Source organism: Xenopus laevis, chromosome 5L, assembly GCF_017654675.1.
Source record: "Xenopus laevis strain J_2021 chromosome 5L, Xenopus_laevis_v10.1, whole genome shotgun sequence".
Lineage (NCBI taxonomy): Eukaryota > Metazoa > Chordata > Amphibia > Anura > Pipidae > Xenopus > Xenopus laevis.
In genome coordinates this window covers 36,536,196-36,563,796 of record NC_054379.1, presented here as the reverse complement: position 1 = coordinate 36,563,796, position 27,601 = coordinate 36,536,196, and the positions used below count along the sequence as shown (strand labels likewise).

Below are 27,601 nucleotides of genomic sequence, written 5' to 3'. Positions count from 1 at the left end.
AAACAGGGGTTTTTAGTTACAAAGTTATGATCATAAAGTTGATAAGCCACCATACCATGTCAAGGTAAACCCCATACGGTGGTCCCTAACTATTTACCTCTGGTCATAGTATAAAAAGTATTTTACTTCTCTGCATAGTAGCATTCCTTGTAGTTAGTGTATCCAGAACCTTGGTTTCAGTCTGAGGGCTAAATCCTCCCCCGCCACTATGTGGCTTTTAAGAGAGAGAGATTACCTAAACCAACGCCCATTTTTAAAAGCATGAGACAGCCATTAGTTTAAAGGGGGGTACAGGGTGCTACAAACCACATGAAGCTCAGCCACAGCTTCTGGCTACAATACAATCTACAAAAAGGGGGGTTGTGGGAGCACTCAAAAGGCTAAGTTAAAGTATATTTAAGTATAATGGAAGTGCTACTTTTCAGTGCAGGGAATGTGCACTGAAAAGTAGCACTTCCATTATATAGTGGATAACGTACCCCCTACTGTAGTTTATAAAGATATTATAAGTCACCTCGGAGTTATGTGACCATATAAAAGCACGAGGCCGCAAGCCGAGTGCTTTTATACAGGTCACATAACTCCGAGGTGACTTCTGATATCTTTATAAATTTAAGTAGGGGGTACATTATGCATTATAATCTACAGTTTTTGCATGTCTTACATCCTGGCTTTCATGTATGGTCTATAAATGCTACAGTATGTTTTGTGTCTATTAACCCTATTTGTTTCCCCTGTGTGTGTTCACCTTATTTAATGTTGTTTTTTTGTGTTTGCCTGTACTTCCTTTTTGTTTGTTCCTTTTATTTGTATTCCATTTGATTTTGTTTAGCTTTTTTTAGTTTTACCTGCCTTGGGTGAGATCATCAGCTCTGCCTTTTTACCTGCCTTGAGGAAAAGCAACACGAGTGAGACTGGACACGGGGGATGGGAGGGGCCGCTGAACCTTAGAGGGAGAGAGAGACTTTGCCATGGTGGGAGGGGGAGCGAGAGACTGTGAGGAGGAGAAAGAGCTATAGAAAAGGCATAGGACAACGCATGCAGCAAAGGTATTTGTGCGCAGCATGTCCTAAAATGCGTTCCGTAGGAGAGGCATCATGGGTGGGCGGAGCGAAGCAGGAAACCGGAGACGGAGGGGCTGGGAGAGAGAGACCTGAAAGTAAAGTAAGAGCGACGATAGTTGAGAGGGACAGAAGCAGCGCGCCTGTAAAGTAAGAGAGTTATGTGTGGAAGACAGGTGGGGGGGGTTACGAGTGGAGAGAACGTTGCAGGGAGAGAGCAGCAGCTGCAAGTGCTGTCACTTTAAGCTTCGGCGCGTTCTGACGCCAGAACGCGCCGTTTATAGGGATATAATTTACAGTCTGGTCCCATAGGGAAATGACCAGACTGTAGATTATATAGTGAATAAAGTACCCCCTCTTGTAAAATATAAGGATATTATTAGTTACCGAGGAGTTTCATGACCATATAAAAACACGAGGCCGAAGGCCGAGTGTTTTTATACAGGTCATGGAACTCCGAGGTAACTTCTAATATCCTTATATTTTACAACTGGGGGTACTTTATTTATTATAATACACAAATTTTAGTGAGTCATGTGACAGAAATGACATCACTACTCACCGTTTATAAGGATATAATTTATAGGATATTCATTGCTTTTGTGTATTATATAGATATATAGAGAGAACAGGAGGAAAATGTAATAATAGGAAAAATAGGAATAGGTAGGTGACATGTTGAAGCATAACACTGTTTGTTCTGCTACCAAACTCCTAACTAATATGATGACTTCAGTGACCAATATCTGATAAAGGTTTGATCAGATATTAGCTGGGATGGCTTAAAAGTACAAGAACCCTTTCCCTATGGTATTATTGTATTAAAAATTATTTTTAAAAAAAGTTTTCTATACATTATTTGGCCATTAAGAAATATTGTGCCTGAAATGAGAAAAAATATTCTCAAAAGTCTAATTTTAACAATTTTTTATTAATGTATCCTTTCTGCCTTTTTTATGAAGAGTTTAGGAAGGGAGAGCTACTTAGGGGCAGATTTATCAAGGGTCAAATTGACAATTTAAATTTCGAGTTTATTTTTGTGTAATTCAGCTAGGGAATAGTCCAAATTACATTTGAATTTAAAAAAATTCGAATTTTGAAATGTATCATGTACTGTCCTTTTAAGAATTCAAATTTGACTATTCGCCATCTAAAAACGGCCAAATTGGTGTTTTAGCCTATGACCTCCTACAGTCAATTTGGAGTAGTTTGGTGGACTTTTGAAAAAAATAATTTTATAATACATTTTTTCGTGAAAAGTCTATCCTATTCACTGGAATTTAAAAATGTTAAATTTTTAATAAATTTAAATTGGTTGTTTTTTTCGAATTTCGAGTTTATGGGAGTTTTTATAAACTCCCATTAACTCTAAATTCGACCCTTGATAAATATGCAGCTTAATGTTTGGTCCTTGTAAGGTAGATACTTTGAGGTTCAGAACCAAAATTAGAAAAAAGTTGTCTCTGTCCAAATATTTATGGGCCTAACTGTAGTTAATCTAATTATCAACTTTTCAGCAATATGAAGTAGCTTTAGTTTCCCTGTTTGCCCTGGGTAGCTAAAAAATAATAAACATAGATGTTTTGTAATTAAAACAATAGGTAAAAAGTATGTTCAAACGTAATTCATTGCACAGGTTTTGAATAAGGGAATATGATATGATGACAAATAAAATGTATATATATACATATATATAGACAAATACAAGAGTCCTCTGCACTCAACCCATTATCAATATATTTAAGACAGCGACATTTTGTACATACTGCTACTGAAAAATGCCTTACCCTTTAAACAAAAGGGATTGTTTGTCCATAAATTGCAATATATTTAAGCTGGCCAACTACGTCAAAGTCATCCCATATCTGGCCAGTCCTATGCTCAATTTTCATTTGATTCATTAAGAATTCTATTGCTTCATTATACATTTTACAAAGGGACTAAGTTTTACCTGCAACTTACTTGCTGCTTTCAAAGTAAAACTCACAAACTTATATATACATATACATATATATATATATATATATATATATATATATATATATATATATATATATATATATATATATATATATATATATATATATACATATAACTAGATAGGTGCACTCAGATAGCCATGTTAATGCCTAGGTGCTGGACAAAAATTCATATCTATAAAATAAAAAAAACTTCCGCACACATAGGTCTTGATAAGAGAAAAAAATCTACCAGCTTTTTTTCACTTATCAAGACCTATGTGTGCGGAAGTTTTTTTTGTTTTATATATATATATATATTTATATATATATATATATATATATATATATATATATATATATATATATATATATATATATATATATATATATATATATATATATATTTTAACTGTTGTGGTTTCACAAATAGTATGTGCACCATTGCTTGGGTGCAAATTACTTTCCGCAAATGATCCTGCATGTGCAAGAAAGCAGCAAACAGCTCATTTGGTTATATTTATGGAAACTGAAGAAAATCTACTGCAAAATAATACAGAGCACAGAGTTGTATGAAATACTAGATGTCATTTTGCATTATGTTACAGTTTATATGGTGTTCTTTACCTAGAATATTACAAGAAAATTGTATCTGAACTCGACAAAGATTACAGCCCACTGCTACAGGCCACTGCACAAGACACCAAAATACCTTGGAAAAAGGTCACTGGAATCTGATATGAAAATGTTGATCCAGCTTCAGTCACAAGTTATTTGTTGAGGACATTATGCTACTGAACAATTAATGTACTGTGAGCTTTTTATGTAATACCATAATTACAGGGCGTATTTCATATAATATACTTGTCATCTTGCAAGAAATGTCGCATAAGAAATCTAATTAATCCAGGGGGAAAAATAGAGGACAAACGAGTTTTGTTTTTTTGTACTATGTCCCTTTCAAGGGTTACAGGAAACGTAACAGTTCAGCATGTTTTTAGGCTAATGGTTTTGTACAAAAAATTACCTTTCTGAGTGAAACAATATGTTCATCTTATGTAAATAAAATAACAAATCTCTACCTTGCAGTACACACTATGGGGCAAATTCACTCACCTCCGAAAATCCACCTGTTCTGGCTTCGCTCACATCGCAACACTTCGCCAGGCGTAGATTCGCCAGAACAAAGCTAGTTCACAAAAATCGGAAGTTGCATCCAGGGTTCTGAAAGCTAGCGAAGTTGCGCTAGCGATAATACGATAAGCAGTTCGAAGTTACGCTAGCGATGCCTAATTAGCATACAGCGGGAAGTTAAAGTACAATGGACGTATATGTAGCAGCAAATACATTACACTACACAAGGCCAGGGAACCTTAATAAAATAAAATAGAGTTGTTATGTTACCCTATACATGTGCCCACTGTATAGTTAGGTGCCATATGTAAGGAAATGTAGGGGGGAAGGAGGGAACCCAAAAATAAATTTACAATCTTTTTCAGCCTATCACCCTGTAAAAAGTAAAAGACACCAGCGTTTTTTAGTACTTTTGAACCAACGCCTATCTACTCTATTGCATTTCGCCTGGTCTGAGCTGGCGCAAGAGGTAACGTTCAGAAAAATCCGCATCTTTGTGAATTAGCGTAGTTACGTCCATTCGCCAGATCGAAAATTCGCCTGGCGTTAGAGTGCAAAGTAGCGTTACAGTCTATCTCCTTCGCTAGCGAATTTACACCAGGGACCCTTAGTAAATCGGCGAAGTGGCAAAATGACTTCCCACCACCTCGCACTTTATATGCCTATTTTCTACTCATTACAAACACTAATTTAAAAAGGCTCTCTGTCCAATACATACATACATGACTCTAAAATGTGTTTTTTAATTGCTCTAAAACTTTAAAATTTTAATTTATTAAGGGAGATATTATAAGAGGTTGAAAGCAGCAAACAGCTCAGTTGGTTATATTTATGGAAACCGAAGATATAAAAAGATATAAAAACTAAATTTTTTGAGATTTTATTATACCCCAAAGCTGCCAAAAATCCAAATCCAAAAATACTCCATCTCAAATCTGTCGAGGTCATGTAGAAGTTAATGTCAGATGTCCCTGAAGTTGTTTCTTGACATCATGCTCTGCACTGGATAATCCGATTAAACCAGGGTTTCAATCCGATAATCCGATGAAGTCTAGTTTTCGCAGAGACAAATCAATAAAATTGTGTTTTTGGAGCTTCAATCGTACAATACAAATTGACACTTGATTTTGTCACAAAGTTTTTTCGCTCAGACGTTTTCAAGGAAAATTATCGATAAATGAGTTCAGGTCGACTGTTTTATGAAAAACAAGTTTTTTAGTTTTAGTAAATAGGCCCCTAAAAAATAATTTACATATTGTAAGAGATGTGTTGGAAAAGATTGTGATTTTGTCTATTTTTCACCAGTGGTAGACTGGCAAACAATTAAACTCCATGGAAAATATATGTTTCTGCAGCAAGTGTGGCTGTATTTATTTTGTCATCTCAGATGACAAATCCCGCTTAAAAAAAGGAAAAGTCGCCAGCGTTTTTTTGAACTTTAATGCATTTTCGGCTCACAGGATATGAAGTAAGCTTCTTTTTAACACTTTCGCCTGGTCTTAGGTGACGAAATCAACTCTGGCGAAAGAGGTAACGTTCAGTAAAATCAGTGGAAAGTCGTCTGGTGATAGAGTGCGAATGAATTCTAGCAACGGTCCCGTTCGATAGCGAATTGGTGCCTGCGCCTGTTAGTGATTGTCCCTGCGGGTGGCAACGCTGGTGAAGGGTCGATAGTGTCAGCCACTTCGCCCTTTAGTAAATCTGCCCCCTGGAGTGAATGGTGGAGAGCAGGGTGGCCTTCCATTCCTTACTCCATTTAGGGTTTTGCAGCTGCCTTGCTAGAGGTACCTATGTGATTAGGCTGCAGGTGGACTTCAGTTAAAACGAGGTGTGGGACTACACCTCCATGCCCCCTGGATACCTTCTTGTGCTGGAGGAACGTGAGTGCCCCCTAGATACCTCCTTGTGCTGGAGGAACGTGAGTGCCCCCTAGATACCTCCTTGTGCTGGAGGAACGTGAGTGCCCCCTAGATACCTCCTTGTGCTGGAGGGAGTTGTGTGTGAGCAGCTTGGGAGGAATCTGTGTGTTTTTCCCGCTGAGCTGAAGTGCTGGAGCGAGCTCCAAGTGACCGGATAAAGGAACAGAAAACCCCTTCTAAGAGACTGTGTTAAGTGAGAGTCTAACAGAGGATTCTGGGACTTGTGATGTCCAAGGCTGTAAGTGCTGGATGTATTGTGTTACTGGGTACACCAATGTGGGTGTTGAATTGGGACTGCTAATCCTATGTGAAGCAAGTATGCTTAATCGGTTGATTTTGTTCCTAATAAAAGCCGGGCCAAGCTGTATTAACAGCATTAATTAACAGCATTTATTAACAACATTAAGGTGGTGTCAGACTCCATTTTGTGCTTACACTGTGCCGTGGCTATGATCCTAGCTAGCCCAACATTAAATAACCCCAATAGGATTGTTTTGACTCAAATAAGGGTTAATTTTATCTTAGTTAGTATCAAGTTCAAGCTACGGTTTTATTATTATAGAGAAAAAGGAAATACGATTTTTTTTTAAAAAAGTGAATTATTTCATTATAATGGAGTCTATAATGATGTCTGGATAATGGGTTTCTGGATAATGGATCCTATACCTGCATTTCCCTTTAAAGGGATAGTCAGTCTTGTACTGTGTGGAATAAAGTGTGCTTCTTAAGGCAGAGCTGTACTTCTTTTCCTACTGGTTCCGGTATTCTTATTCCTGTCGGTGGTTACTGAAGGGTAAAATTATTAGTGGGAGTGGCCAGGGCGGTGCTATAACCAGAAATGCCTGTTCCTGCTATAGCTCTTGAAATTGCCAGTACAGCCAGTACACGGGTTTAGTCAACTTTCACAAGTGTTAAAGGAGCGTTGTTTTGATTAGAGCAAGTGGGGGAATTCAGCTCATCCAGGTAATTTTACTTATTTTCTTCTACTGTTAGCAGAGCGTGTGTGACCGTAAGCTTGTGAGGGAGAGAAAGAGCAGCCTTTGCTGGAAGCAGAGCAGTGAATGTCCATGAAAGTACCAGGTTTGCTTTCTAGATTTGATCCTCTGAGGCAGCTATAGTTGTTGTTGCTTCTCGATATCCACTGACCACACAGGCCTTGGCAGTAATGGCACTGGCAGGCAATATTCTCAAACTACAAACCATTGTGTTTTTTATGCTGGCAAAGAAATGCAGAAATGACAGTATCTGTACAGCCCAATACTGAATTTCATAGCTACTGTCTGTCACCACAGGCATAGGGGCGCTCCACCAATGAGGCGAGTTGAGGCACTCACCTCAGACGGCAGCGCCCCCCTGGTTACCGAATTTCTGATTTTCAACCCGGAAATTTGGCTCTTCTAGTGCAGAGAGTGTAATTGCGCCCTCTGCACTAGCAATGTGAACAGCCCTGACCCCTCCATCACCACGTGGACTGCCCCGGACCCCCTCCGGCGCTGAGGAGGTGAGTGTCGTGGGGGGCGGCAAAAGGAAGGTTGCCTCAGGCAGCAAAATTAACAGGATTGCCCCTGCGTGACAGGTACAGGCAGATTTTGGCCTAAATGTGCATTTCCGTTCCAAAATCCAATTGTACAAACAGTGACAGGTTGCTGCCTAAAGTCAATAGTAGTTTGGACAGTCAGGATCAGCTGTTTCTGCTGTAGGAAAAAAACATGTATGGAGTCATTTATCACCAGGGGAAAAAAACAAAAAGAGTGACAGGTAACAGGCCAGGCACAGGAGTTTGTGATCTTGAATAAAGTACAAGGTCCTGTGCCACCATGAATACAGCATTGCCTGCATTCAGCAGCTCTGTATTCATGAGGGATCAGTTAAAGAAGGCATGCTGGTGTCCCTATCCCCCCCCTGACTTGAATATTATTTATAGAATGATAGTCCTTACTCTCAATTTTCCACCCTAGTGTGCACAAAAGTAACCCTTCCAGCGTACCTTCAGTGCTCTAAAACACGTGTCCCCTCCAGTGTGATATTATACATAGGAAAGGATACAGATAACGTTCATTTTTTTTCTGCGGGACACGACATGAATTGCTACAGAAGAATACATTGCCCCTTAGATAAAAATGGAACCCAGGCTAGAAGAAAAGGAGGTCATAACTTTCCATAACCGTATTGCTCCACTAAAATTTTCCTGAACTACAACTCCCAGCATAGTCACACATTACCAAGGCAAAGCATGCTATGAATGGATTCCAGAAGCAATACCAAATCAATAAATGTTTCCTCAAGTTTTTAGGGCGAGCAGCCCACTTAATGCAAGTAGTTTCACCCTCCAGTGAGAATCCTACATCTTCTGTGTTAATGTGATAATCACTGGAGGCCTAAAACACAATTATTTCTAGCATCAGATACCAGAAGTGTACTTCTGCTTTCTTAAGATCAGTCGTGTCAAATTCCAAAACATACAATGAAATCCCTTTATTGCAAGCAAGCAGACTGACGTAAGGGTGATTCACACACGGTATCTGTCCTGAATTGTATCTTGAGTCATGGTGGATGGCAAAACAAAACAATTTTCAATTAATGGAGGAAGATAAGAAGGGCGGTATTACTGCATTTGCCTTCCAGTCCTTGTCTAAAGAGAATAATCTCATGAGAGCTGAGACTTTTTTTGTATCAGTAGATGCACTGTACTTTTCTGATTTCTTTAAATCCCATAATATGATGTTTACCTGTAGAACATCCTGAATGTTGATATGTTTGGGGTTTCTGTGAGAATACTTAGCGGTCTAGTGGTGGTGCTGCGGGGACGCCTGGCGCATCCTTTTCCTTAAAGGAGAATTCAACCCTAAAGTTAAAGAAACCCTACCCCCCTACCCTACATAGACCCCTCTCCCTCCTCCCCCCAGCCTAAATGTTACCCCGGGCAAATGCCCCTAGGGGTAGCAGATTCAGGCATCAGAGTTCATGGGCGATATCTTCTTCTCTTCGGAAATCTTTAGAATGAGACCGGCGTGGTGGCGCATGCACAGTTGGGAGAAATTTTTTATGTAGGGTAGGGGTTTTTTAACTTTATGGTTGAATTCTCATTGAAAAGTATATAAAATACCATTCCATAATGGTGACCTGTTTTCTTTTTTTTTCTCTTTTGCTGACTCCTAATGAACAACTGTAGCCTGTTATAATGAATATATATATATATATATATATATATATATATATATATATATATATATATATATATATATATATATATATATATATATATATATATATATATATATATGAATATATATTCTTTTTAATTACAATTTATGGTGAGTACTTTTATTATAGGATGAGTTTACTCAAGGAACAGCTATAGCAAGCACATTGATGTAAATTTTGAGTATCATGGATAGATTAGAGCTACACAGAAATAGGCAAGTTACTATAATGTTCTTATATTCTCATATATATACAATGTTCTACATAGTTACATAGTTAAATCGGGTTGAAAAAAAGACAAAGTCCATCAAGTTCAACCCCTCCAAATGAAAACCCAGCATCCATAAACACAACCCTCCATACTTTCATATAAATTATATATACCCATACATATACTAACTATAGAGTTTAGTATCACAATAGCCTTTGATATTATGTCTGCCCAATAAATCATCCAAGACATTCTTAAAGGCATTAACAGAATCAGCAACTTCTGTGTCACTGAATCAAATGCTTTAGCAAAGTAAATCACATCCACTGCCATCCCAGAATCGAGGTCCCTGCTTACCTTCTCATAAAAAGAGTCTGGCAAGTTCTATAACGCATAAAACCATGTTGGTAGAAACTCATAGTATTATGATTTGCTATGAAGTCCAGTATCTTATCCTTTATTAACCCTTCGAAAAGCTTTCCTACCACTGACGTTAGACTAACTAGCATATAGTTTTAAGGCTGAGAACGGGATCCCTTTTTGAATAGCGTCGCCGCATTCGCTAGCAATTCGCTAGTCTCTCTGCACCATGCCAGACCTCAATGAATCCTGAAAAATTAAGCGGTTTGGCAATCACAGACCTAAGCACGCTAAGTACCCTGTACCCTGAGATACATTACTACAAACCACTAACACTTTTTAGGGTTAATGACAAATAGACACATTTAAAGTAACCAAAAAAGTACACCATCTCCATTAATATTCTTCTTTAATACTTTTCTCTTTTTTTCTTGGTATATAGGTTGCATCATGGCTTCAAGTTTGTACCTTGGCCTTGCACTCTCTTTTGCATTGTTGGCAACAGTGGTACCCAGCGGGATGTTGGTGGGTGCTCCAGTAACTACTAATCCTAATACTGAGGAAGTTAAGAATGCTACCACCTTTGCCCTGGAAAAGTTTAATCGGATGTCAAATGATGTGCGGCTCTACAAACTAGTACAAATGATATCAGTTGAAAGCCAGGTAATTCATCAGAGATGCCGAAAGTGATCTATAGGTCTTTCAGAATGGTGCTGATGCCTTAGAAATGTAATACTTTTACAGTATATAGCATATGTGTTGTGTGTAATTATAGCTGAAGACTAATTCACAAGAGCCATGAGTAGCCTGGAAATTATATCCTTATAAATGGTGCTTCGTAATGTCATCAGTTATAATTAGAGCTTAATGTAATTTCTGTCACATGACTCACTGACACTTGCGTATTATAATAAATAAAGTACCCCCTGTTGCAAAATACGAGGATGTTAGAAGTCACCTCGGAGTTTGGCCTTGTAATGTCTCCTCGGTAAATTATAATATCCTTATATCTTACTATATAAACAGTGCTTAGGGATACATTGGATATGTGTCACGTTTCACTGACACTTGTGCATTATAAAGAATAATGTGCTCATATCTTCTAATATAAAGATATTAGAAGTAGGAGTTCCATGTTGTATAAAAGAATTTGGCCTTCTGTCTTTATATGGTCATGGAACAACAAGATGAGTTATAATATCCTTATTGTTTACAACAGGTAATACATTACCCTGTTGTTGCTGGCCCACAGTTCCCAACATTCTGACATATTGCTTAAAGCTTACTGGAAGATGTAGACTTACGTATTCCTAAAAAGTGACCATTAGAAAAGTTTCCCTAACTTTTCGAGGGGTTCAGCCAGATCCCAGCACCGTTTTGCAGGATTCTAACTCTGCCAATTCACTTGCTCAATTGCATCTGAAGCCTTATGGTGATGTAAATCTGAGCTAAAACAGACAGTTTTGCATCCCTTTAGATCACTAAAGCAGGATTCTCTAATCCAGTACTGTCCCAACTGGCAGCCTAAGGGGTGCATATGACCCTACCTGTCCTACTCTGTGTGTGCCCTATTCTGCCTGGGTGTGCCATTCTTTGCCTGTGTATGCTGAATTCTGCCTGCCCTATGCTGTCTATGTGTACCATTCTCTCCCTGTAGGAGAATCTGGTGGTGGTTTATCATTTGGATATACTTGTTAGGAGGTCCCCAAGGTGTTTGATCGTGTGCATTGGAGTTGCTGTACTGTCTACAGGGTAGGAGGAGGCAAATAGATTTAAGGGTATTAATATGATATAATAAAGTTTTTTACATATAAGTGATGAGAGATATCCCTGCAGTGAACACCAACCACTGAGTTTTTATTGCTAGCACCATTAATGTGGGTATGGTCTTTACATTTTTTGACAATATCGGTGTGGTTTAAAAAGGGGAGTGGTCAACATTGGCTTCTATTTTCAGCCCTCCACCCCAGAAGTTGGACAGGGCTGCTCTAATCCATTCTAGCACTACATCAGTTAACTTGATGTTATCTGACATATCAAGATTTCCATGCTTATATCACACTTTAATCAAATTTAAGAAGTTTGGCTATAGTGCTATAGTTGAAGGAAAAACAATGCACAAACAATTAGCTTGAGCATGGTAGCTTCCAAAGAAACAATGTAATTTCTCCTACCGCACACCTGTAGTTCACCAATCCTGCAACTGGTGGTGCGTTTCCCTTCCTGATGAAGGGTGGGTGTTCACGCCCGAAACGTTGAATGTTTGGTGGCTGAATAAAAGTGGATACTCCCCGACTGCATTAACCAGTGTGTGTGCGGATCCGTTTTCTATACACATAAGCTTCCAAAGAAAATCATCCTTAGCAATCCATAAGGCCACAAACTAAGATATATAGGAGGAAGTGCAGAAAGAACCACACATAGTATATAGGATCCCATCAATAATAACACAACAGTAACAATGACCATTGTGTTAGAAAAGAGACACCCTGTGTAGATAAGGTGGCTCCTCATAGGACACTATTAAGGCCAGCAAGTGTATCATATATAAGTTGGATGACCAATGAGTTCAATAAGTCCAATCAAACATTGTGTTGGCCACAAAAACAATTATGATGTTTATTGACACGGACATACTGAAAGGTAATATGCTTAAATGTTGCAATTGCAGAACATAACCTATTTCTTAATGTTCTTGTGTCTAGAACCTCAAAAGGCCACTGATATTTTAGGGGTGGGTTTAGTGCTTAAAGAGGTGTAATGGCTGGAATTACACATGTTCAATAGCCTTTAACGCCTTGATATAAGAAGTGATGAAAGCAGACCGCCTTGGCAGTGGCATTCACTCATTGAATAAATACATTCAGTATTGGACAGTTCATGACAACCATAACATACGTCTGTCAACACAGAAACCAGTGAACTAGTCTACGTACCCAGTCTACTTGTTTTTCTCATTATTGTTTGCTTTTTTTCCCATAGTTTGGGCTTTTTAATAATTATTATTATAATTTATGACTTTTTAGCAAAGTTACATACATTTGAATGATCTAGTTGTAAAACCTCATAAATGGTGTACAAAAAATATATACTGTGTCATTATAGTTTAGTTGAAGTTGGAGTCCAAGAGAACCATTTAATATGACACTACATATCGAGTAATGCAATAAAAGGTCTAATATTTGCTCTAGTAACCCATAGCGTCCAGTAAGGTGCGTGTTTTCAAACGGCTACCCAGTAAACGCTGATTTGTTGCTTTGAGTTACTAGACAGGTAGAAAATTTAAACTTACTATGATTAAATATTCAAGACAGTAGCAAGACAACATGAGTTTTGAATGATGCAGCCATCACTCCCTTCTCTGCATTTATTTCAATATGAAATGCTCTGTTATGGCATTTGTGCCAGTAAACTGGCATCACAGAAAAAAAGCAGAGTTACAGAACAGTAACCGCATACAGGAACAAGAATGTGCTATAGAGAGCACATTTTAAATTCAAGTCAAAGGAATTGGAAGACTGATCATTGTTGCTAAGTGGACTATGGTACCCAAAACTTAATGTGTGGCAAGAGCCTAAAGCTGGCCATACATATGGAGATCCTCTCATTTGGGGAGGTCGTAAACGAGCATATCTCTTCCCGAAATGCCCACCTTCAAGCCCTAGGGCCCAACAATCGATCATAACGAGGAGAAAACCGGCAGTAGAATCGAGGACTAGTGATGGGCGAATCTGTCGCGTTTCGCTTCGCCGAATAATTCGCGAATTTCCAGCGAAATTCGCGAAACGGCGAAAAATTCGCGAAACGAGTCGCGCGGCCCGATTTTGTCGCGCGTCGAAATATTTTGTCGCGGACGCAAGTATGTGTTTTAACGCGCGACGTTATTTTTGACGCGCAGTGCAATTTGATGAAGCCCATCTTCTATGGGTGTTTTGTTTGTATAACCTTTTTTCATCTTTGGGCCTACAAATAAAAATTTTCCCCTTAGTTTCAAGCTTTGTAGTCTGTGATGATAAATGAACATGGTATCTTTTGCTTTGTGTCTGAATGTGCTGAATTGGATTGGACTCCATGGGAAGACCAATACACATGCGTGTTTCACTTAGTATACTGCTACACACATGCCCTGCATTGTTAGAGGACTCCTATCTTGAAAAAATGGCTCCCATTTTGCAAGTTTCTTAAACTTTTAACGTTTGTGGATTTTTTCACATTACCTCTGGTCAACTGGTAATGGTATCTACTACTACTCTATATCACTGTTTAACCAAAAAGTACCATCTGTACTTCATATATCTAATAGTAGATTACTAACACAAGTACAACTAATAAATCTGAGCAGATAGTATCTGGATGCTTTGTATCTCAGATAAAAATGAATAAACCATATGTTTATGTGAATGAACCTTATATTTACATCATGTTATTGTAATGATTCTGAAATACTATGTAATGTAATTTTAATGACTACGATTAAGAATAGTCATCGTTGTGTTATTAGAATCCAAACAATTCCAAGTACCATGTGAGTATTAGTTTAGTCAAATGAAAAATGAACTCAAAATATAGAGATATAAAAAAAAATTTTAATTTACAACATAGCACAACGGGTGCTGCAAGATTAAATAAATAAATTAAAGTGGAGGAGGAGGAGGAGGAGGAACTACCCTCTGCCCGGACTCAACCATGTCCCTGAGCTCTCCCAGCTCCTGCCGCATGGCATTAACTTGATGAGCTATTGTGACCAGGAGCTCAGTCTGGTCATAGTAGGCATGCTCTGTCTGAGTGCCTACACTGAGCCCCTGGTCGTCCGCTGGTGGTGCCGCCTGGTGAGGTGGTGGTGCCGCCTGGACAGGTGGTGGAGGCGGTGCTGCCTCATCAGGTGGAGGCGGTGCTGCCTCATCAGGTGCAGGCGGTGCTGCCTGGTCAGGTGGTGGTGGTGGTGGTGGTGGTACTTCCCCATCATCAGGATCATCTTGGATCCATTCAGCTGGCAATGAATAAATTTCAGTTTGAGTAACACAGCAATTGCATTTGTACAGTATAAATTATACAGGATAAGGTGTCATGTTGTAACTACAGGAAAATTAACTTTATTGTAGTTAAGAAGGGAAACCTATTTTTTCCGTTTAAATAAATCTACCTTTATGTGAAGTAAAATTCTTATTAGCCTTGTCACAGGCCTAAACAAATACACATTTGCTCCAAAATACCAAAATAAATAGGAATCAAGTGCAGGGCAAGATTTACATAGTAGGCACCCCTAGGCCCACTGCCATTCGTCGCCCCTGTCCCCTCCCCTTTATTCGGGCAAATTTTTATCATCTGGACAGGAGCAATGGGGATTGCTGCATGGGAAACTATTGTATCTCCTGTGCATCCCCAGTTTTTCTGAACCAATATGGGTGTGGTTGGGCAGCATGCCGCCACCCTAAAATCTTCCAGCCCTAGGCCCGGGCCTTGGTGACCTTTCCACAGATCCGAGCCTGATCAAGTGGCTTTATTGTAGTTAAGAAGGGAAACCTATTTATTATGTTTAAATAAATCTACCTTTAAGTGAAGTAAAATTCTTATTAGCCTTGTCACAGGCCTAAACAAATACACATTTGCTCCAAAATACCAAAATAAATAGGAATCAAGTGGCTTTATTGTAGTTAAGAAGGGAAACTCATGTATTGCATTTAAATAAATATTATAATCTTTTTAAATAATCTCCATTTGACAGCTCATTTACTTGTTATCTAACTTGTCTGCAATTATGTCAGTCAGTCAAAGTCAACTGTTCCAATCCTAATTACAGCATTCACTTAAATACATTTTTGCTGTAAAATAGCAAATCATTATAAGATGTTTTCTTTTTAAATAACTCTACCTTCCACCTCCACGCGCAGCTCATCTACAAATGCGCTGTGGCGCCTTTTCAAGTCGCTCCAGATCCTCTGGAGCTCCCGCAAACTTAAGCGCAGGTGGTACTCCCTCCGCAGCCTGCGCCTCAGCCGATCCATTATGCTCCTTCGGAGCGCCTGGATTCCTCTCACTCCAGGAGGGATATTGTCGTATCCCTCCTGGTGCAGGTACCTGACGAAGTACCGCAGCTGGTCCCGGTTCATCATGCCAGGTCCTGCCATTTTCAAACTGCACTCCTAAAAATGTAAGCACGGGCGGGGCTATTTATAGTGGCGACGCCCATTTTTGACGCGCGCATGACGCGCGTCACATGACGCGTGCGCGCACACGACGCGCGTCACATGACGCACGCGCGCGCATGCGCAAACACAGTTTTGATATGGCGCGCGCCGAATGTCGTCGCGCGGCGACGAACCTCGTCGCGCGGCGACGAACCTCGTCGCGGCGGCGACGAACCTCGTCGCGGCGGCGACGAACCTCGTCGCGGCGGCGACGAACCTCGTCGCGACGGCGACGAAATTGATAAATTGACTACTGTAACACTCAAATACATTGATTTTTTAAAATAAATTATGATATTAAGTCACACTATATTTGGCAATTAGGCACTATTAGAAGTAACATTATTCCCCTAGCAATCATACATTGATTTAAATAAGAGACTGGAATATGAATAGGAGAGGCCTAAATGTAAAAAAGTAGCAATGACTAACAATACGTTTGTAGCCTGACATAGTATTTGCTTTTTAGTTGGGGTCAACTCATTGACCCACATTTAAAAGCTGCAAAGAGTCAGAACTTAGAAGAAAAAGGCAAACAATAAAACCAAATTAAAAGTTGCTTAGAATTTGCCATACTATTGCATACTAAAAGTTTCCTTAAAGGTGAACCACCCCTTTAAGGGCTTTGCACTGGATCTATGAATACGTTGTGTAAAGTGTTTGGAAACAAAGGATGGCGTTTGTTCTCTTTGAAGGTTATGGACAGCAAACTGGGACAAGACTGCTTGTGAAGTTGAAAGTCGCAAAATAGCAGATGCAGCTGAAAGTGGGATGTAAGATGGACATCATCTAGGAATGAAATTCCTCTTTCCATTAAGCAAACTGTGTTGTCTCGTTTATTTAACTCAAGGACAAAAGCATTCATAGAGGACAAATTCAATCTAAATTATTACTTACAGCATGAATTTAAGCAGAGTTTATGGCTATGTTTGTGTCAGCCAGGGTTGCCAGGTTGGTTGGTTTCCAGTCAAATTTACTAGGCTGATGTTTGGGGCCTGTTTGGGCCTCTGTGTAATTTGAATGCAAGGGCCTATTTTGACTCCCAGACCAGACATGGCTTTGGGACTACCATTAAAACATTTCCCTTACTTTTGTACACAGTGATGAATGTATATATGCCATGTTTTGCTTTGGAATCAATGGGAAGAGCAATTCGCACCTATGTTCCACTCAGTTACTGCTATACACACATGCCCTCCCTGTATACATTTTTTAGAGCACTCCTATCATTTCAAAAGAAAGAATAATGACAGAGGCAAAGGACTTTTGGCCGCAGTCGTTTCAGGGGTAATAATAGTGTGAATACATTTGACAACCAAGCAGCAAGCATTGTTGTAATGAATTTTATTAGAGCCAGAAGAATTAAATGAGGCAGGCCTCAACCCCCAGAAGAAATTAGCCAAACAATGGGGCTGTATTCGAAGAAACATTTTTAGAAGCCATGATAGGCCTCAACCACCAGAAGACATTAGCCAACTTAGCGGCAAAATTACAAGCAACCTATTTAGAAGCCATGATAGGCCTCAACCCCCAGAAAAAATTAGCCAACAATATGGCAGTATTCGAAGAAACAGTTTTAGAAGCCATGTTAGGCCTCAACCCCCAGAAGAAATTAGCCAACAATGTGGCAGTATTCGAAGAAACCTTTTTTAGAAGCCATGATAGGCCTCAACCCCCAGAAGAAATTAGCCAACAATGTGGCAGTATTCGAAGAAACATTTTTAGAAGCCATGATAGGCCTCAACCCCCAGAAGAAATTAGCCAACAATGTGGCAGTATTCGAAGAAACCTTTTTTAGAAGCCATGATAGGCCTCAACCACCAGAAGAAATTAGCCAACAATGTGGCAGTATTCGAAGAAACATTTTTAGAAGCCATGATAGGCCTCAACCCCCAGAAGAAATTAGCCAACAATATGGCAGTATTCGAAAAAACATTTTTAGAAGCCATGATAGGCCTCAACCCCCAGAAGAAATTAGCCAACAATATGGCAGTATTCGAAAAAACATTTTTAGAAGCCATGATAGGCCTCAACCCTCAGAAAAATTTAGCCAACAATATGGCAGTATTCGAAGAAACATTTTTAGAAGCCATGATAGGCCTCAACCCCAGAAGAAATTAGCCAACAATGTGGCAGTATTCGAAGAAACATTTTTAGAAGCCATGATAGGCCTCAACCCCCAGAAGAAATTAGCCAACAATGTGGCAGTATTCGAAGAAACATTTTTAGAAGCCATGATAGGCCTCAACCCTCAGAAAAAATTTAGCCAACAATATGGCAGTATTCGAAGAAACATTTTTAGAAGCCATGATAGGCCTCAACTACAAAAAAAATTGCCGACAATGCAGCAGTAGTGTCAGCAACAGCAGTAGGAGCCTTGATAGACACCCACCAGAGTTTTGCCAAATAATGAGGCATTAGTAGCAACAGCAGCGGCAACAACAGTCATGTTGTAAATTTCAATCAACTCTATATTAGAGCCAGAAGAATTAAATGAGGCAGGCCCCAAACAGAGAAGACTTTTGCCAAATAACGAGGCATTAATAGCAACAGCAGCGGCAACAACAGTCATGTTGTAAATTTCAATCAACTCTATATTAGAGCCAGAAGAATTAAATGAGGCAGGCCCCAAACAGAGAAGACTTTTGCCAAATAACGAGGCATTAATAGCAACAGCAGTGGCAGCAACAGTCATTTTGTAACTTGTAACTTTTAATCAACTCTATATTAGAGCCAGAAGAATTAAATGAGGCAGGCCCCAAACAGAAGACTTTTGCCAAATAACGAGGCATTAATAGCAACAGCAGCGGCAACAACAGTCATGTTGTAAATTTCAATCAACTCTATATTAGAGCCAGAAGAATTAAATGAGGCAGGCCCCAAACAGAGAAGACTTTTGCCAAATAACGAGGCATTAATAGCAACAGCAGTGGCAGCAACAGTCATTTTGTAACTTGTAACTTTTAATCAACTCTATATTAGAGCCAGAAGAATTAAATGAGGCAGGCCCCAAACAGAAGACGTTTGCCAAATAATGAGGCATTAGTAGCAACAGCAGCGGCAACAACAGTCATGTTGTAAATTTCAATCAACTCTATATTAGAGCCAGAAGAATTAAATGAGGCAGGCCCCAAACAGAAGACGTTTGCCAAATAATGAGGCATTAGTAGCAACAGCAGCGGCAACAACAGTCATGTTGTAAATTTCAATCAACTCTATATTAGAGCCAGAAGAATTAAATGAGGCAGGCCCCAAACAGAAGACGTTTGCCAAATAATGAGGCATTAGTAGCAACAGCAGCGGCAACAACAGTCATGTTGTAAATTTCAATCAACTCTATATTAGAGCCAGAAGAATTAAATGAGGCAGGCCCCAAACAGAGAAGACTTTTGCCAAATAACGAGGCATTAATAGCAACAGCAGTGGCAGCAACAGTCATTTTGTAACTTGTAACTTTTAATCAACTCAATATTAGAGCCAGAAGAATTAAATGAGGCAGGCCCCAAACAGAAGACATTAGCCGCAAAATTGTAAGAAAAATATTTAGAAGCCATGTTAGGCCTCAACCAGAAGAAATTAGCCAACAATGTGGCAGTATTCGAAGAAACATTTTTAGAAGCCATGTTAGGCCTCAACCAGAAGAAATTAGCCAACTTAGCGGCAAAATTGTAAGCAACATATTTAGAAGCCATGTTAGGCCTCAACCAGAAGAAATTAGCCAACAATGTGGCAGTATTCGAAGAAACATTTTTAGAAGCCATGTTAGGCCTCAACCAGAAGAAATTAGCCAACTTAGCGGCAAAATTATAAGCAACATATTTAGAAGCCATGTTAGGCCTCAACCAGAAGAAATTAGCCAACAATGTGGCAGTATTCGTAGAAACATTTTTAGAAGCCATGTTAGGCCTCAACCAGAAGAAATTAGCCAACAATGTGGCAGTATTCGAAGAAACATATTTAGAGGCCATGTTAGGCCTCAACTACTAAAAAAATTTGCCGACAATGCAGCAGTAGTATCTACGATAGCAGTAGGAGCTTTGATAGGCCCCCACCATAAAAAAATTGCAGACAATGCAGCACAGCAGCAGTACTACTAGGGCTAGTAGCAGGCTACAGCAGCAGCAGCAGCAGCAAGGGCAGCAGGTGCAGACAGATGGGGAATGGGCAATACCACTGAGGAGGAGAGTATGGGCAGCAATGGAGAGAGGAGGATAAATCTATGGAGGAGAAGGAGGAGAGGAGGCTAGTCTCTGCTGTCTGCAATGGGCACTTGGATATCCCCGCTTATCCATGCCTCATTCATTTTAATGAATGTCAGCTTATCCACGCTGCCAGTGGATAGCCGTGTCCGCTTCTCAGTGACCACCCCACCTGCGGCACTGAAGACACGCTCTGACAGGACACTGGCAGGGGGGCAAGCCAGCACCTCCAGAGCGTACTGTGCCAGTTCTGGCCACTGGTCGAGCCTCGAGACCCAATAATGCATGGGGTCATCGTCAGGGCGAATGGCATCCTGCACGCTGACTGACCCCATGTAGTCAGCCACCATATGCTCCACCCGCTGCTGGTGGTGGCTTTGGGTGCTGACTGGGCCTGCTGCTGGCCGTTGAGGCTCGAAAAAGCTCTTCCACACACCCATGAGATCTCCGCCCTTGCTGCTGCTGCTGCTGCTAGGCCCCCGTCTCTGCTGGGTGTGTGGAGTAGTGGAGGCCTGAGAAGTGTCAGACTGGGGGAAGGCCTCCACTAATTTTGAGCACAGAGCCTTCCTCAATTGACCCATCCTCCTCTCTCTCTGGCTGGGTACAAGGAACTCCCCCACCTTTCCCTTGTACCGTGGGTCAAGCAAAGTAGCCACCCAATAATCCTCCCGGTCTTTGATAGAACAGACCCGGGGATCGCTTCGGAGGCAAGTCTGCATATGGGCAGCCATGTAAAAGAGGTGCCCCCGACCAACCTCTTCTTGACTGCCCTCCAGATGCAGCAGGTCATCTGGCTCGACCTGCCCCTGCTCTGTACCCTCCCAGCCGCGGACAATAGCTGGGGTGGTTGGGTGGCATGTGCCCTGCTCCCCATGCTGCGCAGGCACCCAGTCCTCCTCTCCCTCATCCTCCTCATCGGGCACCATCTCCTCCTCAGCCCCCTCTGCCTGCCTACGGGGCCTACTCTCCTCCTCCTCCTCCTCAGGCACGTCACCCTCCTCTAGCAGCCCATCCAACGTGCGCTTGAGGAGGAACACCAGGGGTATGACATCGCTAAGACACGCATTGTCCCTGCTAACAAAGCGTGTCGCCTGCTCAAAGGGGGCAAGTACTTGGCAGAGCTGCCTCATTTGCTGCCACTGCTCTGCACTAAAGTACCCCCAAATCTGCCCCCTGAGTACCCCTGGCACTGTGCTCCAGCAGGTAATTGCTGACCGCCCAGCGCTGCTCTACGAGGCGCTCCACCATGTGCAGGGTGGAATTCCAGCGCGTCGGCAGGTCACAGATGAGCCGGTGGGGTGGCAGACTATGCTGCCGCTGCATCCGTGCCAAAGACGCGCTAGCGGTGGGGGACCTGCGAAAATGGGCACATACCCTACGTACCTTCTCCAGCATGTCACCCAACCCTTGGTAGCTCTTGAGGAAGCGCTGCACCACAAGGTTGAGGACATGTGCAAAGCAAGGCATGTGGGTCAGGTGCCCTAGGCGGATGGCGGCCAGCAGGTTGCGACCGTTGTCGCAAACAATATTACCTGCTTGGAGCTGGCGGGGAGTGAACCACCGCTGCACCTGAGTCTGGAAGGCAGCCATGAGCTCAGGTGCAGTATGACTCCTCTCGCCCAGGGAGAGGAGTTGCAGCACAGCCTGACATCGCCTGTGCTGCACTGAAGCGTAGCTGCGGGGACGCTTCAGGGGTGGCTCATCCATAGTGGAGGAGGAGGAGGTGGACATGTGGGGTTTGCCCTGTACCCCACGGGGAGGCACCTGTAGCCTGAGGGGAGCGCCCCGGCTTGCACCCTCCCCAGCACTCATGAGGGTGACCCAGTGCGCAGTGTAGGTTATGTACCTCCCCTGCCCATGCCTGCTGGTCCACGTGTCAGTGGTGCAGTGCACCCTGCCGCCAACAGCATGATCCAGCGACAGGGACACATTCTCAACCACATGCTGGTGGATGGCAGGGACGGCCTTCCTGGCAAAATAATGGCGGCTGGGGATCCGCCAGTTAGGGGCAGCGCAAGCCATCAGCTGTCGGAAGGGGGCTGCTTCGACTAGCTGATAGGGCAGCAGCTGCACTGCCAGAAGCTTTGCCAGGCAGCCATTAAGCCTCTGCACTTGGGGGTGGCTGGGGGAGAGAGGCGTCTTGCGGCTGAGGAACTGGGGGAGGGAAACCTGGCGGGACAGGGGCCGCATTGAGGAGGAGGAGGCTGCAGAAGAGGCTGAGCTACACAGTGGCTGCCTCCGACTGTGAGCCCCAGAATCCTCTTCACCTGCTGCAGGGTCTGGGGAGCTAGCACCTCTTCCCTGAGGAATGGGAGGAGGTGGACAGGAAGCACCACTGCCACCCGGTGCCCTGCCACTTTGGTGCTGCTCCCACGTCATCCTGTGATGACGTTTCATATGGGAACTTAAAGCTGATGTTCCCATATGTGACCCTGCCTGCCCCCTTCGAACCTTCTGCCGGCAGAGCTGGCACACTGCTATTGCCTGGTCCTCTGCCTGGCACGTGAAAAAAGCCCACACTGCTGAAGTGCGGGCCACTGCCTTGCCTGCTGTGGAGGGTTGAGGATGGTCCCCACCCGTACGCACATAGGCTTTGGACCTAGGCGCAGTGCTGCCCTGTTGCCTGCCCCCACTAGCAGTGGTCGGTGGAGCCGGCTCTTCATCCTCATCAACAACAAACAGTTCCCCCCTGAACTGCTGCTGTTATCCTCTGGAGCCGGCTCCCAGGGTCTGTCCCTGTCATCGTCCTCCCCCAGACCAGACCCTGCATCATACATGGCATCAATACCCACATCCAGCATGCTGGTGTCTGACCCCACACCAGCAACTTGCTGCCCTGCCATAAGGGGACCCTGCCCAATATCCCCTATTGATGTGGGCTGTGACATGACCACCTCCTCCTCTTCATCAGACATGAATGCCCCCCCCATTCCTGCCTGATCATCAAAAAGATCCAGGGTGTCTGGGCCCAAGTCCACCTCAGGATCAAATAAGAGGGATGGGGTGTCATCCCACACTGAGCTAGCAGGTGATGCCACCTCCTGCCGCTCACTGGTGCCTGCTGCAGATGAGGTAGCCTGGGTCAGCCAGTCTACCACTGCCTCTGCCTGCTGCGACCGTATGGGTCGCGAAGCAGTGGCAAAAAAATCGGGCACAGTCCTACGTGGACCAGTTGCCCCGCTGCTGCGACCCACAGCCACCTGCTGCTGTGGCATTTGCTGCTGCTGTTGTTGCAGCTGCTGCTGCTGTTGTTGCAGCTGCTGCTGCTGTTGTTGTTGCAGCTGCTGCTGTTGTTGTTGCAGCTGCTGCTGTTGTTGTTGCAGCTGCTGCTGTGATGGCAGCTGCTTTGATGGCAGCTTGTGCTGCGACTGATTTACAGTGCCCAGACTGGGCATGGCACATGGCTGTTGTGGGGTTGGATGCCCACGGCCAGCACCACGGCCTCTTCCTCGGCCACCCTTCTTCCCACCACCACCACCACCACCCATCCCTAACCCACCCTTCTTCCCACCACCACCACCACCACCCATCCCCCCTCTCCCACGGCCCGTCATATTGGGCAACTAAACTTAAAAAAAAATATATATATATAAGGGGGGGGTTTGGATATTTCGGGGAAGGAAAGGAGAAAAAAATAAAACCCTCAACTAAATCCCCTCAGCAGAAGTGTGCACCCACAAGGAGTACACACACCAGCACAGACAAAGACAAAGACAGTTAGCCCTAAAAAGGGCTATTGGGTGGTGAGCAGGCAAGCAGAAGAGGGAAAACAGTAAACTGAAATCCACAACCTCCACTTGCACTGACTCAGAAAAAAAAAAAGCTCTCTACACAATCTCCACTAGCTAAATCACACACAAATCTCTCACTATCCTGCTCTCTCTACCTCTACCAGAAACGCCACGAGTAATGGCCGCCTCTGCAGCTCCTTATATAGCCAGTGGGTTGGCTCAGGGATGGCTCACATCTTATTGGCTGCTGTGGGTGATGTTTAGTTTGTCGCGCGTCTTTTTGTTTTGACGCGCATTAGCGGCGTCGCGGCTCGTCGCGCGACGAAAATTTCGACGCGCGGCGAAACGAGTCGCGGAGGCGAATTTTTGCCGCAATTTCGCGAAAAATTCGCCCGCGGCGAAACGCAGAAATTCGCCGCGAATTTAACCATGGCGAATTTATTCGCCCATCCCTATCGAGGACCACATCAACAATGGTGTCCTCGATCTGATGGGATTATTAAACCGGACTGATCGACATCCGGCTGACCTTCTGCCAGATATTGATCAGGGAAGCCTATCGGAGGGCCCCATGGGCACTTAATCTGTCAGCAGCTTATATCTGGCCATGTATGGAGAGACACACGCTCAGAATCAGGGATTTCGATTCTAGCTGGCGGGAGGCAGTTCAGGGAGATTAGTCGCCCTGAATCTGAGCGTGTGTGTCTCTGCCCTTAATCTGCCTCTTTATATTTGTGATCCAAGCTCTTTATGGACATGAAAAGCAGCAGTAAGATACAAATATTCATTTACCACACGTTAGATGGATTGATTGTGATTATATAAAATAATTTGGCACTTATGTATATTTATATTAAATACTTTATTTAGTATCTCCATCTACTTTAATTCATTTGCAGGTTGTTGCTGGAGTAAACTACTTTTTGAAAATGAAAATTGGTGTAACATCTTGTCGGAAAAATGCTGAACATAACCTAGAGTCCTGTGAGCTGGAACAAGGCAATGATGCTGAGGTACAACACTGGCGATCTAATTCAATTATTTTTCTGAAAAGTTTCAGCTGGCTCTTTTGCTGGAATAAAGGAACACTGTCCTCCAATTAAAAAGTGTTTGTGCCTGAAAACAATGTACAGTGTTTGCAGGGGGACTTTTGTCCTTACTGTCATTGAATTAGCAGGGCCAATCACTACTGTGATATTATTGCTGCCACAATGAAAGAAACACATTTACAGAAAACAAAAAAAAACAGTGCTGGCTATGTTAACTGTAAACCATAAATATGGATCTTTGAGATTGCAATTGTACACTAAGGCCAAGGGAACACAGAGGGGGTTTTTACTAAATCTCAAATGTATCTGGTCTGTTTTTGGGGCAAGAACTGTAATTTTTAGTGGAAAAAACTGTAATTTTTAGAGATTTATTATACCCCGATGCTACAAAAAGCCAGAATCCAAAAATCCGCCATCTCAGACCTGTCAAGGTCCTGTATAAGTCAATGAGAGAGGCACAAATCTCAATTTGAAGATATCATGGTTTACTATGTTTAGCCCGAAAATCCCCAAAATTTGGCTTTTCGAGCAAAAGCCCAAAGAAATCAAGTGTTTCGGGGGGAAAAAAAAATCAGATTTACTTGAGTTTATAAATAATAAATAATGTCAAATCGGGAATGGGAGTTTGGTCGTGGTTTTTTAAACAAAATAATGAGATAAATTCTGAGTTTAGTAAATTAACCTCCAGAATGTTGGCTGTACTGCCCCTCAGCCTTTGTATTTTGTCAGGCTGAGCGATGCAGTCACACTCTGCCCCAGCTCCATTCACCTAAGCTGCTTGCGTGCAGGCACATGCAGCAGAGGTTGGTCTAAAAATATAAAAACAGACATTTTCAGCCGACCTCTGCTCCGCTGCAGTAACCTACACATAAGTGGAAGGGGGTTTAGTTGTATGGAGTGAGGGCACGGAGCAAATCAGTACAAAGGGGTACTTATCTTCCGACCCATTAAGCACCCATACGGTCACAATCTCTGTACAACTGTACATTAACTACTGAACTTCATTCTCTTTATTATTTTTATTTCCAATATAATTTTAATGTAAATTAAATGCAGTTTAGCTGACCTGATTTTCATGTTACAAATCTGGAAATAATATTCGAACCATAGGGCCGTTTTGTGTCCTAGTCAGTGCAAGGGTTCCATATGCGTTATCAGTGTGCGCAATCAGACTGATTTTATAAAGATTATACTTTGATTTTATAATGATTATACATTGTATGTACAAATCATTATACTAACAATCTTTTGTTTTGTTATCTATTACAGGCTCAGATCTGCACATTTAAAGTTTATGTGGTGTCATGGAGAAATGAGATGTCTCTTTCAGAGAGTAACTGTGAGGCAGCTTGAATCCAAACTACTGCACAGACAACTTTGAATTAAATATCACTTGCTACACGGATTGTATTCATTAAACTGCACTGTAATAACCTTTACTATATGCATTATACAAGGATCAATAGGTAGAAGAACTGAGATGGAAACATTCCAGTGCAGTGTTTGTAAGCCTTATTTAAAAAGAGCAACTTATTTGGAAATCTCTGGGATGGTTCTCTGTGATTAATGCGAAGCTATCAGTGTGAAAAAGAATGGTTCCAACTCAGTTTTTTCACTTATTGCCCTGTCTTTAATTTTTTTCCTGTTGTATTTGTGGAAATTTGCAGAGCCATTTAAATTAAAATCTAGCTAACACGTCAATAATTTGCAGCCTGTAAAAATATTTGAGAAAACTGTTTATTCAGAGCCATCATAAAACTTCTGCCAGTCATTTAGAGGTCACAAATCCTGAGTTTACACTGGAAAACCAAAATAGGCATGGATAGGCATGTTGGTGGGGATAACAGGGATATTTCTAACTTGGAGTTTTGCATCAAATCCAGATAAGCCACACTGGTGTATGTACCAAGAGAAATAAACTATACATCCCTGTTAATAGAACGTACAATATCTCTTACATGTATGGTGGCCTAACAATTCTGACAATTATTCATGTACAGCCTGGCAATTATAGGCCAGTAAGCTTGACATCTGTGGTGGGCAAATTATATGAAGGCTTGCTAAGGGATCACATTCAAAATGTTGTCCTAGTTAATGACATTATGATCAGCATGGCTTTATGAAGGATAGGTCATGTCAGACAAATGTGATTGCTTTTTATGATGAGGTAAGTAAGATGCTGGACAGTGGGGGGCAGTAGATGTGATCTATTTGGATTTTGCCAAAGCGTTTGATACTGTGCCCCACAAACGACTGCTTTCTAAAGTAAGGTCTGTTGGGCTTAATGAAATCGTTTGCACGTGGATAGGAAACTGGCTACAGGATCGGGTACAGAGGGTGGTTGTTAATGGGACATTCTCTACTTGGAGTAAGGTTCTTAGTGGGATCCCCCAGGGCTCGGTATTGGGTCCACTTTTATTTAACTTGTTCATTAATGACTTAGGGGAGGGTATTGTAAGTAATGTATCAGTGTTTGCAGATAATACAAAACTATCCAGCCCAATTAACTCCATGAAGGAACAGTAACACCAAAAAATTAAAGTGTTTAAAGTAATTAAAAATATCATGTACTGTTGCCCTGCACTGG

At 42.1% G+C, this 27,601-nt stretch overlaps 1 protein-coding gene across 4 annotated transcripts; it reads left to right on the top strand.

Annotated features, from left to right (window-relative positions):
• Positions 1–1,084: 1,084 nt before the first annotated feature.
• LOC108716610 (cystatin) lies at positions 1,085–26,715 on the top strand. Of its 4 annotated transcripts, none has more exons than XM_018262864.2 (4): positions 1,085–1,164; positions 10,290–10,510; positions 24,865–24,978; positions 26,284–26,715. In XM_018262864.2, the coding sequence occupies exons 2-4, from the start codon at positions 10,298–10,300 to the stop codon at positions 26,365–26,367; spliced, it is 411 nt and encodes a 136-aa protein (XP_018118353.1). In that variant the 5' UTR covers positions 1,085–1,164; positions 10,290–10,297; the 3' UTR covers positions 26,368–26,715. The 4 variants fall into 4 exon arrangements, with proteins under 4 accessions (XP_018118353.1, XP_018118352.1, XP_018118351.1 ...); XM_018262863.2 differs by having other exon boundaries at positions 1,123–1,211; XM_018262862.2 differs by lacking the exon at positions 1,085–1,164 and adding an exon at positions 6,080–6,310.
• The last annotated feature ends 886 nt before the right edge of the window (positions 26,716–27,601 follow it).